This window comes from Plectropomus leopardus, chromosome 15 (assembly GCF_008729295.1).
Source record: "Plectropomus leopardus isolate mb chromosome 15, YSFRI_Pleo_2.0, whole genome shotgun sequence".
NCBI lineage: Eukaryota > Metazoa > Chordata > Actinopteri > Perciformes > Serranidae > Plectropomus > Plectropomus leopardus.
In genome coordinates, this window is record NC_056477.1 from 21164179 (window position 1) to 21179047 (window position 14869).

The 14869-nt window shown below is 41.7% G+C and overlaps 1 protein-coding gene across 1 annotated transcript; it reads right to left on the reverse strand.

Moving 5' to 3' along the window:
• Window positions 1-428: 428 nt before the first annotated feature.
• On the reverse strand, window positions 429-8403 carry btbd3b (BTB (POZ) domain containing 3b). Its single transcript, XM_042502195.1, has 4 exons — window positions 7465-8403; window positions 6361-6451; window positions 4296-4414; window positions 429-2786 (listed from the first exon to the last, which is right to left on the reverse strand). Exons 1-4 carry the CDS (start codon window positions 7773-7775, stop codon window positions 1754-1756), a joined length of 1554 nt encoding a protein of 517 aa, XP_042358129.1. The 5' UTR covers window positions 7776-8403; the 3' UTR covers window positions 429-1753.
• Between the last annotated feature and the right edge of the window lie 6466 nt (window positions 8404-14869).

Consider the following 14869-nt stretch of genomic DNA (forward strand, 5'->3'; position numbering starts at 1 on the left):
TCTTGAAACACGTGGCCATGCAAAAGGAGCCATTATTTATGAGCGCAGTCTTTAAAAATTCAACATTGTAGAGGTTGTTTGCCACACTGTCGGTGTCTTCAGACCTTTGCGGAAGTAATTGCACATCAAAAAGCCATACTTTAGAGTTGTAGCCCATTAAAATTCATATGGGGTGTGTGTGTGGGGGGGGGGGATATAATGTTGTGTAGTTCAGTGGGATGCAGAATAGAGTTTGAGTTTGACAGACAAAAAGCAGGGTGTATAAGTGGCATGACGGCAGGGATCATCAATCAACAGACAGCTCTCCTTGGCATCGTAAATCACTGCATTGCCGAAGGGCATCATCTGTCCCCATCTCCTAATTTCCGACACAATGTAGCATTGTCACTTTTTACAGATGGGATGAACAACCAATATGTACCACTTGTTTTGTTTATTTGCATCATCAACAATCATACACATTCGTTGGTCTCCCAGCACTGTAGCACGTAAACACAGGACATGAACACCAGTTTGCCCATCAATTGTTATCAGCAGACAAGCCCGTGGATGTCTATCCTACACCAGAACAAAAATATTCAGTAGCACAGTAAATCAAAAGAATCTGCCTCATTTAAAAGAACAAGTAAAACAAAATGACAAATTCAATTACAAACCAACATCAGTGCAATTCTGTAGCATATACAGTATGCAAGTACGGATACTGTATGATCACATTGGGAGGGAGTGCTCAGCAGTTCAGAGTTTTTAACAAAGAGAAGTAAAAGTCCGTAAGATAAACAGCTTCTAACACTGAATCAATCATTGATCTTTTTTGCTGTAAACAAAACCAAGGCGCCAGAACAATTAGTAGTACACATTAGATAAAATGGAACGATTCTGCCCCTGCTGTAAGCACTGCAGTGCGGACAGATTAAACTAAAGAAATCTTTCACTCTACTATGTAGCTGTTAATGGTGATCTCTTTAAGTTAAATTTCACTGTAAACATAATTACATTGATCTAAATTAAACCTCACTGGAGTGACTGAGATGAGTGTAGGTGCAGAGCCACATGCTACAGAGAGAGATGCTGTATGAGTTGTGTCTCATTATATCTAGTGCCCCCTAATCTAAGACCCCTCACGTTCTCTCTAAGTGCCCCGTTACTAGATTCAGAGTATCAAAAAGCTGCAGATTCAGTTGAAATCACTCAAATACAAATGCCTAAGGAAAGTGTGTCTTGGTGTTGAGTATTATACATCCTTTCTTCACTTCCTTTTTGATGCTGATCGTCCAGACTGAGTCGTGACATGAAATGCTCATCGAAGAGTATAGAATGTGAAGTATTGCTGCTATATATGTGCATTCTATGCAAGCATAGAAATAATAAACATACTGTAGCATATTCATCATATAAGATATCTTTGAGGCCAGCATTGGCCACAATTGTGGCATCATATACATTTCAAAATTTACATATATTCATATATACATTACATGCACATCTAGTGCAAGATATTTTTAATCTTTTAGGATGTTCATCCACACATTTGGACAACCCAACACCTTGAGACATTTATCTGATCCTACTCAAGTGGACCAATTACTGAAACCAAAACCACACAAGACCCTAATGCAGGTCTGAACTTTTTTTTTTGTTTTGCACAATAGTGACAAAAATAAATACCAGAAAGTGACAATATGCACAAAGTGATAAATTTCTGTTTTTCATAAGTGCATCAAAGATCAGTCAAATCTGTGCACAAGGGTTGTCAAGCATAGAAGATGAGTTCAGGAATCTGTCCCCCCTGCACCCCAGTGCCATTAGTGCTATCGGAGGAGCACTGGAACTGAAATGTCACCTTCCCACACTGCACCTCCGTCATCCCTTCCTGTCCAAAGTAGCTGAGCTCATTCCCATCCAGAACCACGCTGGCAGTGTAGAAAGTGTCAGGCTCGATCTGGACAGGATACTCAAACCATACTGGGAAGGTGTTGCTGGAACCATCAGAGAAGTATTTGCTGAGGTTTTGTCCCAGCAGTACTCCCTGACGTTTCAACTCAATCTTGGCACTGTACTCTGCTGAGCCACAGCTAGATCCGTACAGTCCAAAGCCAGCGATGAAAACTCTTTTATCCACTGCGAACTGTATACTGTCACAGCGGCCCCGGTAACGCCACTGATTGCTTCGGTAGGCACAGGACTGAAATCTGTGGCAGCGCTGGGGTGTCAGGCCCTTCCTAGGCATGCTGACAAACTGCAGCTCAGGCTTCTTGGCTGCTGTGTACCACAGGAAGATGTCATTGGTCTCATTAAGCGTCAACACGCCCGACTGGGCTGCTCCATTGGCAAAATCATCCAGCGCCATTGTAGGGATTCGTATCAGGTACATGGCCTTACCCAAAACCTTACGCCTGTTGTCAGTCGACGAGTTGAGGTCCTGTCTCTGGCACTCAGCTTCAGCCCAGTTGAGCGCTGCCTCAAACACCACTATCTCTTTAGCATTGAGTGTCTCTCGCTGTAGGATACTCTCCAGGGTCTGGGCGTCGATGTCGCAGAAGCCCTCCGAGCGTAACGCCAGCTCGGCCTGGGCATCAATCACCTCCCAGCAGCGCTGTGTCAGCTCTGGCTCCTCGAACAGGCAGCTTTGGGAGAGTAACACGCAGGCATTCTTGGCACTCAGGCTAGTCTCCAGGAAGTTGACGCAGGCACGTGCCAGGTGAGGGACAATGTACTTCTTGGCAGCATAAAGAGTAGCCAACACTGTGTCAGCGCTCAGGTCAATCTCGTCACAGTAAATGTACCTGTTGACATAAAACGTGACTTTCTCAGCTTTAGAAAACAGATCAGACACTACAGAAATAACATGGAATAGGATGGTGTAAACATTTTTGTAAGGAAGATAATTATACTGTTAAAATGGAGCTGAGGGTAAGATGAATATGACAAAAATAAGTTGAAATGGTTGGTTGAAACAGACTGATATTACAATATTGTGAGCAACAGTATCTCTGCGTTTGTTCAATACAGTGAAATCACTGCAAACTAATCAAATAGGACAAAAAATAGTATTCCTCCTACACCCTCATCTACCACCTACTGTATCTTGCCTGCAAGGACACAGCAAAGAGAACTCAGAAATGAATGTGATGGAGGAGCAGCATGAAGGAGGTAGAGAACAATATGAAGTGTGAAAAGTACGAAGTAGAATAAAATGAATGAAATTTAAGTAGACAGATATACGTTCTATCCCTGAGATAGAGGAGGAAACACGTCATTTAATTTGTCTGGTAGGATATGTGCGAAACATGTTTGTCCAAGATGTGCCAGAAATGGGTATACACTAGGGGTGCATTGGTTTGTGAATATGTACTGAACCTTCAGGTACATGCAGCCACATGCACAGTATGTAAATTGATGCACGTAATGTAGAACAAAAGTTCACACGAGTTCATCCCACAAACTTTTAGCCATACATTGTTAGCAACATGTGCTGAGGTTAGCAACAAGCGGATTGATGTGCAAGTCAGTACCACAATGACAAGTGCAAATGAAACACTGAAGCTGGAAGACCTGGCTGCGGGTTTCTGGTCAGCTACAGCAGCAGAGAGAGTAGTAGATGAGGACAAGGTGTCATGCTGCTCCCCCCTTGTAGCATATGTGAATGGATATAAATCCAACATGCTAACAGACATTCAGCGGCATCACCAAGATGTTCCAGTCAATGGGATGATAAATGTTTGGGTGCTTTATCACCATGATGGAACTAATTATAACAACAACATTTTGGTATTTTAAATTTTGTAGCTTAAGAGGTGCTTTTGTGGCCTGTTGTGATCTCTTACATTCTGGGAAAGTGTTCAGCATCACTCACAAGTTTATGAAATATTCTGTATTTTTATGATGAAAATACTTTAACAATGTTGCCATAGAGCAAAATGTTACCCCAGTCCCCAAAAAGAGGATTTTCTCGATTTTTTTGACACTTGCACAACTGTCTCTTCAAAATACTTGAGAAGAAATGTACGGTACTCGGTTTTGTTGTTTTCACTGTGAATAACTCCCACCAAACCATGACTCTTTAACTGCCGTATAAAGTGCACTGTGACTTCTTTGTACCATTACACACGTAATTTAGACTAGTTTCATCAAACTTCACTTTTCTCCCCACCACAACATCAATTGAAATAGCAGTTATTAACATAAAGAGAACACTACTTGTTTTAAAAGGGCACTGTAGAAAGCAAAGAAGGACAGGGCCAGTGGAAGGAAGTACTTTTTGTCACAGAGTGATAACAGAGGAGAGTCCTTACTTCAGCATTGCCAGAAATGCTGGTGGTTCCACATCTGGAATATGGATTTCATCATTGTTCTCTGCCAGTTCACCATAAAACATGGCGTGAAACACTGAGCTGCCCACTGCCAAAACATACTGTTGGAAGAAGAAGAGAAAACAAAGTGTGAAAAAGAAAAATGAAAACATGCCCCAGTTCCTCTATGATTTCTCTGGAAACCACATGACATGTAACAACATTTGGGATAAAGGAAAGATTATTTGGAATGGGACTAAATCCAATTAGTTCACATGAAGCTTTTAGTCTTTACATAAAAACACAAATCTCTTCGTGGATGCTGAACAATGCCTCAGTTCTAATCACTGGAGAGACTGAACCTGTTGAGTTTCTCACATAATGAGCAGAGCTCAGCCAGTTACCATTTCCCCTGAGGACAGGGAGGCAGATTTCTAATGAACAAGATTGCCTCTGATAAAAAAAAAGAAAAGAAAAACAACAGGAAATCCTAATAGCACAACTGAACAGAGAGCGGCAAAAGTTCAATTTACCGAAATTAATGACTTTTCTGAACTTATGATGAAATCAGATGCAACACAATGCTACTAATAATCCCAGTGATAAGAGCTGCATACAAGGCCATGAATTATATTACACTCAAGTACATTCATGTTTTAGTGTGTGCATGTCTGTGTTTTGTGTGTAAAGCACAAGTATGTGTAGGTGGGTATGTGGGCGGCATAAATTTTCTCAAAAAAGGCACAGACTTTCTCTTAAAATTGCAGTGACTCCAATCTAAAATAAACCTTGCAAATGAGGGCATTTTAAAACAATGCTGTTGTTGTTGGTACATGCTGAAAGTCATGTTTCTTTTTCCATAAAGAGAGGTCGACAGAAAAAAAATTGCATTTAGACATACATTTATAGACAAGTATATAAATGCACTATATTAGAAAAAGATTAGTCCCACCTCTTGACCCTTTGTATTTTACAGATATTCCCATAAATTACTGCTTTTAGTTGCAGACGGCATCTTCCGTCTTGTGAAGATATAACTTTGTAAATTAAATCATAATGCACATCTGAGTTCCTGCCAAATGCACACAATAAAGATCGCTGCGCTGAGCGTCATTATATCTCATTGGCATAATGTCTCAGCATAAAGTGCAGTCGAGTCATCCTCAATGCCCTTCCATAACTGCTTCTATAAATGCCCCGAAGAAGTGCACCACTGCTACCAATCATAGATAATACATTTGGGTCCCATGTGAAGAACAAAAAAAAGATGACCCATGCAGGGCTCATCTGACGGTGCAGATGTGGAATGGATAGCCGAGCCAAATTCTTAGCTGCAAAATCGCTCAGCAGATTTAATGTGAATGTTATAATCATATTTAAACAGAGTAGATGTAATGATGTGCTTCTAGATGAGGCACATGGTCTAGGCAACTATAAACCTTAATCATTCATGTGAGTATCTTGGAAAAGGCAATGAGGTCAGAGGGGTGATTAAACAAAGAAGCATGTCGACCTGCACGTTACAGCTGGCATAAACAGAATGAATGAGGGGCCCATTATAATAATCATAGCTATTTATACTATATTCATTGTGCTGTCAGTTCAAAATTCAAAAGCTAATCAAGTAAATAAGTGAAAAAGTAAACTAGGATGTGAGATGCAAAGCTGAATGAACCTTTCTCTATCTATGCTTTATCATTGTGCCCTGTTGGATGTGTGTGATTATAAATTGAGTAATTGCAAAGCTGTTTCTGAGCTAAAGCAGAGACAAAGGCCATCCATTCTGTGTGACATGACTGCTGAAGAGGATCTCCCTTCCTCCTTCGCTCACTCCGAACCCCTATCCGTCAGCCTCATTTACATAAATAATTGAGGACTGTCTAGAAAAGACACATGGTGCGGAAGTGAGAGCGGAGGACAAAGGATTTCACTTCCATCGCAGCTGGCAATGGGGGAGATTATTTTTATGCTGATATGATATGAACAACGCTGGGCCGGGCTGGCTGATTGCTTGTTTGCTAATTTCCTCCCTGCTACCGTGATTTTACTGGTTGATGAAGTTTCTTACTCTGTGTCCTGGCAGCCGCTGAGTCCTTCCAGGCTGACCCACCACAAAGTGAACATCTGCCATCAGCTCATTGTTGAACATTACTGAATTCCTAAAAAAGATGAAAGAAAAGAGAGAATGAATTGTACATGTTTTACCCTGTGCATTTGTTTTAGAAGAGAGGCCGATTAGGGGAGAAAAAGCATATCTGAGATTACAGGAGAATCAGTGCACATCAACACATTTATATGTTTATTATAAATATAAATCTAAATCATACCAAGTATTCTTTGGCAGAAGTCCAAACAAAATTAGCAAACTAAACAGAATTCTTTCTGCTACTCTTAAAACAAGAGTTTTATCTCTGCGTAAAGTGTCCCCATTGCATCTGGCAACACCAAAGACATTGAATTGATTTTAAATTCTTATATTGCACAGTAAACCCACTGAAACTCTTTAGATCTACATAAAAACTAGCAAACAAGACAATGAAGTAAATGGAAAATCCCCACTGTGAAAGAATGGGACCAACAATAAAGCTGCATTCATATATTATTGAATAGTCGAACATGTCACAGGGGTGGGTAAACAGCCCCGTGAGTTTCTGGAGAGACAACAAAGCCAGGTCAGAAAGCGCACATTTTCCTCCGGACAGCTGGGGTCTTTTACTGATAGGCCAAAGTAAATATTTTGCTTTTAGTCCAGAGCAGTCTCTGCCTGTTGTGCATATCAAACGCACCCGGTGCCTGTCCGCCCTCTGTTATGTCAAAGCGACAAAGTCTGCAGGAGCGGGAGAGGGTGTAAACAGAGATACCCCCAGTGGATTGAGGGCAGGGCAGAGGGAACACCCACCCACGCACACACAAACACACACACACACACACACACATGCACACACCTAAGTACACATACAAGAGTACTCAGGGGTTTTCAGATACATGTTTAAATTTAATGGAGATTCTGTTCAGAAAACTGACAATTAAAATACAATGAAACCTGCAGCTCTTATCTGTTTAACTTTATGAAAACTAATACATTTCAGATTTATCTTTCCTGTTGATGAAAACAATTGTGAGAATCCCAAATGAATCCCGGTTCAGGAAGAGTATTGCTGGTTGTACCTACCTTTCTCTTATAGTGGAGTAAAGTCCTTGCCAGTTACAGTTCTGTATGGTGTTGTTGTTGTTGAGGTTCTGCTGCTGGTACTGTTGCACTGTGGTGGTGGACGCTGGCTTTTTGGTGGGAAAAATGTCCGCTGCCATCTTCTTCTTCTTCTTGCTCCTCAGAGTGATTATCTCATAACAGACAGGGGGCAGCTTGGAGCTGCCACTGGCATTCCCTTTCTTGGAGCTTTTACTTGACTTGCTTTTCACTGACTCGGGAAGCATTAAGAAGAAAGTCAGACATTTCATGTTCCTTCCCTTGGCATCGACCATGAGTGTGTTCAACTGCCGAGCAGTGGGATTGCATGCAGAGAAGACATTCACCAGGAGCAGGCAGGTGTGAGGGAGGACTGAGGGGTGACAGCAGCGACTTGAGCTGGACTCAGCAGTGGAGTAATCAGAGCTCCTGTACGAGGTCTCACCTTACAGGGAAGTAACAGGATAACTCTTTTTTTTCCCCCTTTTCTTCACGCCTCTGAAGAGACTGGTGATCCGAAGGCACTTTTCCTATGTGAAGTTTGATCTGCTGACAGTGAGGCTCTTGGGGTTCCCATCCCTGCTTGTCCGGAGTGATGAGATCAGCTCTTTAAATCACTTCTTTTTCTCCTCTGCTCCCTTGCCTCTCTCACTCACTGCTTTGCTGAGGGTTGGCCTGACAGCCCCAGATTTAGTACAGCTGCAGTGGTCCTCAGGCAGGCAGCGGTGTTTACTCAATTCCTTTCATTTCCCACTCTTACTCCTTCTGTGCTTCTCTTCTTCTCTCAGTCTCTCTTTACCTGCAGATCTGCCTTTTTCTCACTACACTTGTTCTGTTTTTTTCTCCTCCCTCTCCTCCACCGAGCAGAGTCATCTGCAGGATGCTGTAGCCGTGGATGCTGTGTAGCTCCGCTCAGCCACTCGTTCTGCTGACTACAGAGGTTGAATGGGAGAGCGCAGAGGAGATGGAGAGCCCCCCTCCCCGCCCCTCTCAGCTCAGTACACGGCTCTCTTCGACGCTCAGCCAATGGCAGCGCGCAGCATTCATGATTGGCTATGCAGCCTAGTGCAGCACAGACTTGAATATGCAATAGTCAACGTCTCAATTAAAGTGACAGCCATGCCCCATAAGAATGATATATTTATCTACAGTTTTGCTGTACCTGGAGCCACAGCATTCACTTTGCACTACAGGAAATATAGACTCTGTGTTATATTTCAAAAGGGCAATGCAAATGCTCTTGCATGCTCTTTTTAAGGGCAAAATTTGCTTAATTCATGCATCCTCTTGACAGTTAACTTGGTTTTTAATAAGCTTCTCATAAATGTATACAAACAGTAGAATTTGCAATTCATAGGTCTTTGCTTCTTTGATTGGACTTATGACCTCTAAACAGTTTTGCCAGTGCAAAACATTTTTATATGCAAGTCCACATATGATTTATAGACAAAACAGAGTCAAAATGATCATACACGCGCTACTTTTATACTCCTAAAACATGATAATGTAGCATATTGTGGAAAGCTAATAATCCTTTATCTTTAAATATTTAAGATTCAAATTAATGTCCAATTTTTACTTTTTAAATATGTGAAATTATTGTGAAATACTGTAGACTTTTTTTGCTTCCAATTCCAATATGTGAATATGTGCTTGCGCTCAAGTTTTCTTGTTAAGTCATCTTTTCAGGGGAGTACATGGGGCTATAAATGTAATGCACTCTTTGCACAATGTATAATGCATACAGTTCCTTTGCTCTTCTTGTGTAGTTGGCCCTGTGCACAGTGGGTATTCTATTTAAAGCGCTGGGATGATTTAGCGTTTTGGTGGTGGTGGTTTAAAATATTATGAAATACTGTCATATTTGATGTAATTTTATGTTTTATGTTTTTTATTTCATTGCGCTTTAGTAATTCTACTGCTGTTTTGCACTTTGCATTGCTAATAGTAGCTGTATTACTACTATTAATAGTAGTTTGTTTGCGTATTATATCACATTATATTTGCAAGAGTGAAAATCTTCCTGACATAAAGAGCAGGATGAGGTGGATAAATTAATTGAGATTGTCTTCTTTGAACCACTGTCACAATATTGATTTTACCATAAACCCTAATTAACTGTCTTAGTGTTTGCTGCTCTGAGGAGCGTTAGCCCACTAAGCTCCTTTATACAGTATGTACTGGAAAACAGAGAAATTTGCTATGGTAACATGGAGCCAGCATTACAGGGCACCATACTCTGAAATTGCAGGCCACTAGAGATGTTACCTTGGTAACCACATCCACAAGCAAGAGCAGGTCAGATTTGGAGTATAAAGACTTAAAAACAATGATCATAAAGGAAGAGTCCTCAAAATATTCTGCATCTTTTGAGTGTAACCTTAATTTATATATCAATTTCTGCTATTTCACAGTAATCTAGTGTCATTACTGATCACACGATTGTGATGTTTAAGAGGCAGCCTAGAAAACTGACAGAATACACGTTAAACCAACAATTTTGTGATTTATCTGGCATCCTTGTCTAGCAGCCTGTATGATAAATAGGACGTCGTTATGTCACCATAAATGGCTTCCTGCTCTCTTTAATTGCATTTTCTCTCCATTCATCAGCAGAAAATGTAATCGTGTTATTCACACATTAAGAGCTAGGAGTGAGAGAAGGAAATAATGATGGTGTTGTCACAGCGTCAACATCACCTTTGTCTCACACTTTGTCATCACGTAATCACACATTTTTACAGGAATGGATAACATTTGCACGGCTGTAGTAGCATGGCAATCAGCATTGTGGTCGACAAAGGCCGTTAGTCCTTAGTTTGTCCTTGATGATAGAATAATGTAGAAATGAACACATATTAAAATAATGATATGATGAAATAACATTTTGTAGATAATAGCACTAAAACTGTGAACTTGTAGTACTAATATAGATCAATTTATTTTCTGATGCAAGTTTAAACATTTCTCTTGCATATCAGTGCCTGGCAAAACTCCAGCCTCTGTGTATTATCTTCAAAAGGTGAAGTTAAAAAGCAGCAGGAGTCCAGCTGTGCCTTTGTTGATTGCTTCTTGATGACAGTACTCAGAGCAAACCTTTATCTTCAAAGTAGTTGTACTAGGACACCTTCATCTTTTAAGAAGTAACTGCAGCCGGCAGGAAATATATACAAGCCACTGAAGGTAGAAAAAGTAGTCAGGTACCTCATATGTCAGGGGAATCCTTAAATATTACTCTCAGTTAATCTCTCCTGTTGTTCACACAAGCACATACTTGTTTTCCTCTTTCAAGATTGATTCATAATGGCATAATTCATAAATAATTATGTTATTATACGTAATAATTGTGTTAAAAAGAAAATATGCATAAGTGGCTCTCAGGCAGTGAATTACTATATAATGGCGGGCCTGTACTCACAGTACTGTAAGACATCAATTTGCAATTCAAACAAAAAAGTCAAAGAACATGAAGTGTGAAAAGCCCTATTAGAGATCACAAGAGGTGCAGTCTTAATGGAATTTCATAGAAAGTTTTCAGGGAAAATTTCTTTCCAAAACCACCTGAATACTGAGGTCTTTAGTTGTGGTGTGGAAGTCACTGCTTGCCATTCTAAGTTTAAGCACAGAGATGTGGCAGTAAGTGTGTGTAGTGGCAGAACTCCTCTGCAGAGAGACACCTGCTGAGAGGCTTGGCGGAGCACAGCGGAGGAGAGAGGAGGTTGGGAAATGAACTGTGATGCTGGCCTGGCACACGGAGGCAGGGACAGGATCCAGCAGCTCGTCCAGCGTTCACCCCCCCACCCCCACAGCCGCCTGCCCTCTCCACTGCTGCCATTAAAGCAGGCAAGGGCACCTGACAGGTGGAAGGGGCGGAAGTGATGGCGTCTGCCCAGAGACGGGGCTTAGAACTCTTGAAAAAGAGAACTGTTAGTCAGCGGGGTCTGGGAGAGAGCCGGCAGTCATGCACGAGAACAGTGTGGAGCTTGTGTGTGTGCATGTGAGTGTGTATGTGTGAAGTGCCCAAAGTTAAATGTGAGTTTATGAAATAGAAACTTGTGGTTTTTCCAAATTCTCTGGAAGAGACTGCACTCTTTCTCTATTTTTCTTTTCTGCTTGTTCACAGACCACCACAATATAAACTCAGCCATCTCAGATTTTAAGAATTTGAATAATGAGTTTAAACAATGATGGAATCAAAATTTAATCAGAAAGAAAGACAGGAATTTTTAACAATGTCTTGTCCAACAAATGGCCTAACACACTTTAACTGACCAGAGAAGAAAACAACACCATAGATGAGATGATAGCCTCTCCTTTGGCTCACAATCAATATGTCACAGTCACAAGATGTATGGAGGTAATTTTACTTACCTAGAGAGCACAGAGAAGCCTGTGACTGTAGGAGGGCTGCAAGAGCTGCAGGAGCCACCAAATTCTCTGGAGCAGCCATTTGAACAAAGGCACACTTCCCCCACACATGCTATCTATCTATCTATCTATCTATCTATCTATCTATCTATCTGTCTACCTATCTGTCTACCTATCTACTTGTCTGCTATCTACGGTCTATCCAATCTTGCAGCCATGTATAAGTGTGTGCTGCTGAGTGCGTGAATACAATAATGACAGTGTAGAGAAGACCATGTACCATGTAACCATGGCCCAACACGTGCTCAAACACTGACTCCCACACATTGCTCACTCATAGCCTTCTCTCTCCTCTCATATAAAACCTGATAGCCATAATTCCCAGTTTAATCAAATGCTTTGTGCACAGAACGAATTGGTCTTTGCAGATGTATGAAATAATCTGCCTTGCGGTCAGTTTGGTTAATTTATTTGAGAGTAGTTTGTTGCCGCCCAAAGGAATCCTGGTTGTTTTGTGACAGTGTGGGCTAGCAAACAGTTCAACATATTTGCAGAGTTAAGTTTTCAGTTATAACTGAATAATTAACAAATATTTATTTGGACATAAATATAGGTCTGTCTTTAAGGTAGATTCTTATTTTCCCTAGGCTGACATCACCAGACTAACTTGTTAGGAACTTCTGTTATTTTTTATTACCTACAGCGTGCAGGGATGAGGTGTGATGATGTAGCATCAATATGTCTGCCTAGTGATGGCAGTGCTGGCAGCTAGAATCAGGCCAGTTTATTTGACACAATTGGGCGGCATCACTCATCCCGAGTCTCAGCAAAGTTGGGCAACTGGATCAGCAGGTCTAATTTCTTCTGGTGTGCCGAGTTTTGGCTGATGCTGGGCCTGGTCGTTTTGGCTACTTGGATGCAAACAAATGTTGCCAGTTTTTGACATCATAATATTAAAACTGAAAGTTCCACATCGGCTGCAGCCATCTTGGTTGATTTAAAAAAATATCTCAAAAGAGCCACTCTTTACTATTTATGCTTGCTCTGGTGGGTTCTGGATCAATCGTAAGGCAAGGTTTGTCACTCTCATCGTCCCTGGCCTTAAAATTACAAGGTACAACACACAAGGTACATTTATCTGTCATTTTTTAAACAAAGTTTTACAATTAGTCCTTGATCCTGCTACATCTTTGGAGTTGAAGGATGAGTTGACTGAAATCACCATCTACCAGAAAATTCCATCCCTTTGCCTAGGCAAGTTGCTGCTTATGGCATCATGCAATTCCTGCAGTGCATTTTTTGAATGTGCATCAGAGTCTTGTGTCCTGTGGGCTTTGAACAAGGTCCACTCATCCAGTGCAATAGCTTGATCCGGGATATTAGGGGTTAACCGTGTCTCTGGGAGGATGTGCGCAGAGCAGTCTCTGATCTCCCATTGCAGAGTGAGTTTCAATCGCATTTCATCCACTTCATTCTCCTGTGACCGGACATTAGCCAGAAGAAGACTTGGTAGAGGAACAACTCTCGGTCCAAGTAGGGTCAGCCTCGCCCTGATGCTGGCTCTCTTCCCTCTCTTTGTCTGGCACTTTCAGTTTCATTTCTCCCCTCTGGTCTGCCTGGCTACTCTGCAATTGCCATTGGTGGGGATCCTCTCACCGTCTGCTGCATTCAGTCCAAACCCCACACAACTTTTCCCGATGTTCATAAGTGCTTCTCTATTGTAGAAAAGTCGTGCCACAGCAACAGGGGCCATGGAATCAAAAACAAAATAAAAAAACAGAAAAATATAGCAAGAAGTAGCAATGATTTGAGGAGCTACTTTCTGCTGCATCTACATGCGCTGCCATTGTCATAGCTGGAACCACAGCAGAGTTTGGTTCTCTGATGGGTTCTGGATCTATCTCAAGGCAGGGTTTGTCACTTTCATCCTCCCTGGCCTAAATGTTAGTCATAGGCAAAGGCTCACTGGATGTTGGAGAGACTAGAACCACAGCAGTGGCTGGTTCTTTGGTAGGTTCTCGATCCTTGTCAAAACAGGGTTTTTCATTGTCATCCTCACTGGCCTCAACGTCAGCAAGAGACGGAGGTTCATAAGGGGGTGTCAGAGTAGCTGTATCCATAGCAGAGTCTTGTTCTCTGATGGGTTCTGGGTCCTTCTCCTCAAAGCAAGGTTTATCACTGTCATCCTCCCTGGCCTCAACATCAGTCATAGAGGGAGTCTCAGGGGGTGTTGGAGAAGCTCGAACCACAACTAAGTTTTTCTCCGTACTCAGAGTTGGCAGCTTTGCAGCTAAAGCCAGGTTTAACTCATCCTGGACTGGAGTGGTGGCAGGACACTCAACAGTGGATGTCAGATGAGCAGGCTCTTTGGGGCTCTGTGGCTGAAACATCTCAAAAATCTGTCTCACTGCGACATTAACAATTTCACTCAGAAACTCCGGTGAAAAGCTATTGATTCTCTTCACGAGTTTATCTTGTGGAAGCCTCTGTCTGATTGTTGTTAGGACAGACAGGACCATGTCATCCCTGATGGAGCAAGAGAAGGTGGCCTGACATTCCACTCTAATGAGAGTATCAGAGACTGTCCACAACTGCCTTTGTCACCCCAACAGACATTTTGCTGAGTTTCTGGGATGGCATATATAAAAGTGTGCAAGTTGGAAGCACCCAGAAGCCTTGCAGGATCCCGTGAGCAACCTGGAACACCTCCTCTTTAGGACAGAGAAGTCTGGGGTTGGAAGCCTTCTTCTGCTTCCTTTTCAGGATCTTTAACACGCTGAGGACTTCAGGATGTCTATGGGTCACAGTCATTAAAACTAATTTTTAAAACCCTTCAGACACTGAAACCACTGAAGTCTGTTTATAAATATGTGTCAAATGTAACTTCCTGAAAATTTGGAGGTAAGGCCTTGGGGGGAGTCAAGAAGCTTTGGGGTTTTTTTGCTGATGTTTACTGCCCACACCTTAAACAAGGAATTATATATGAAGTGCAGTTTTGGTATTTGACATTAAGAAAACAAAA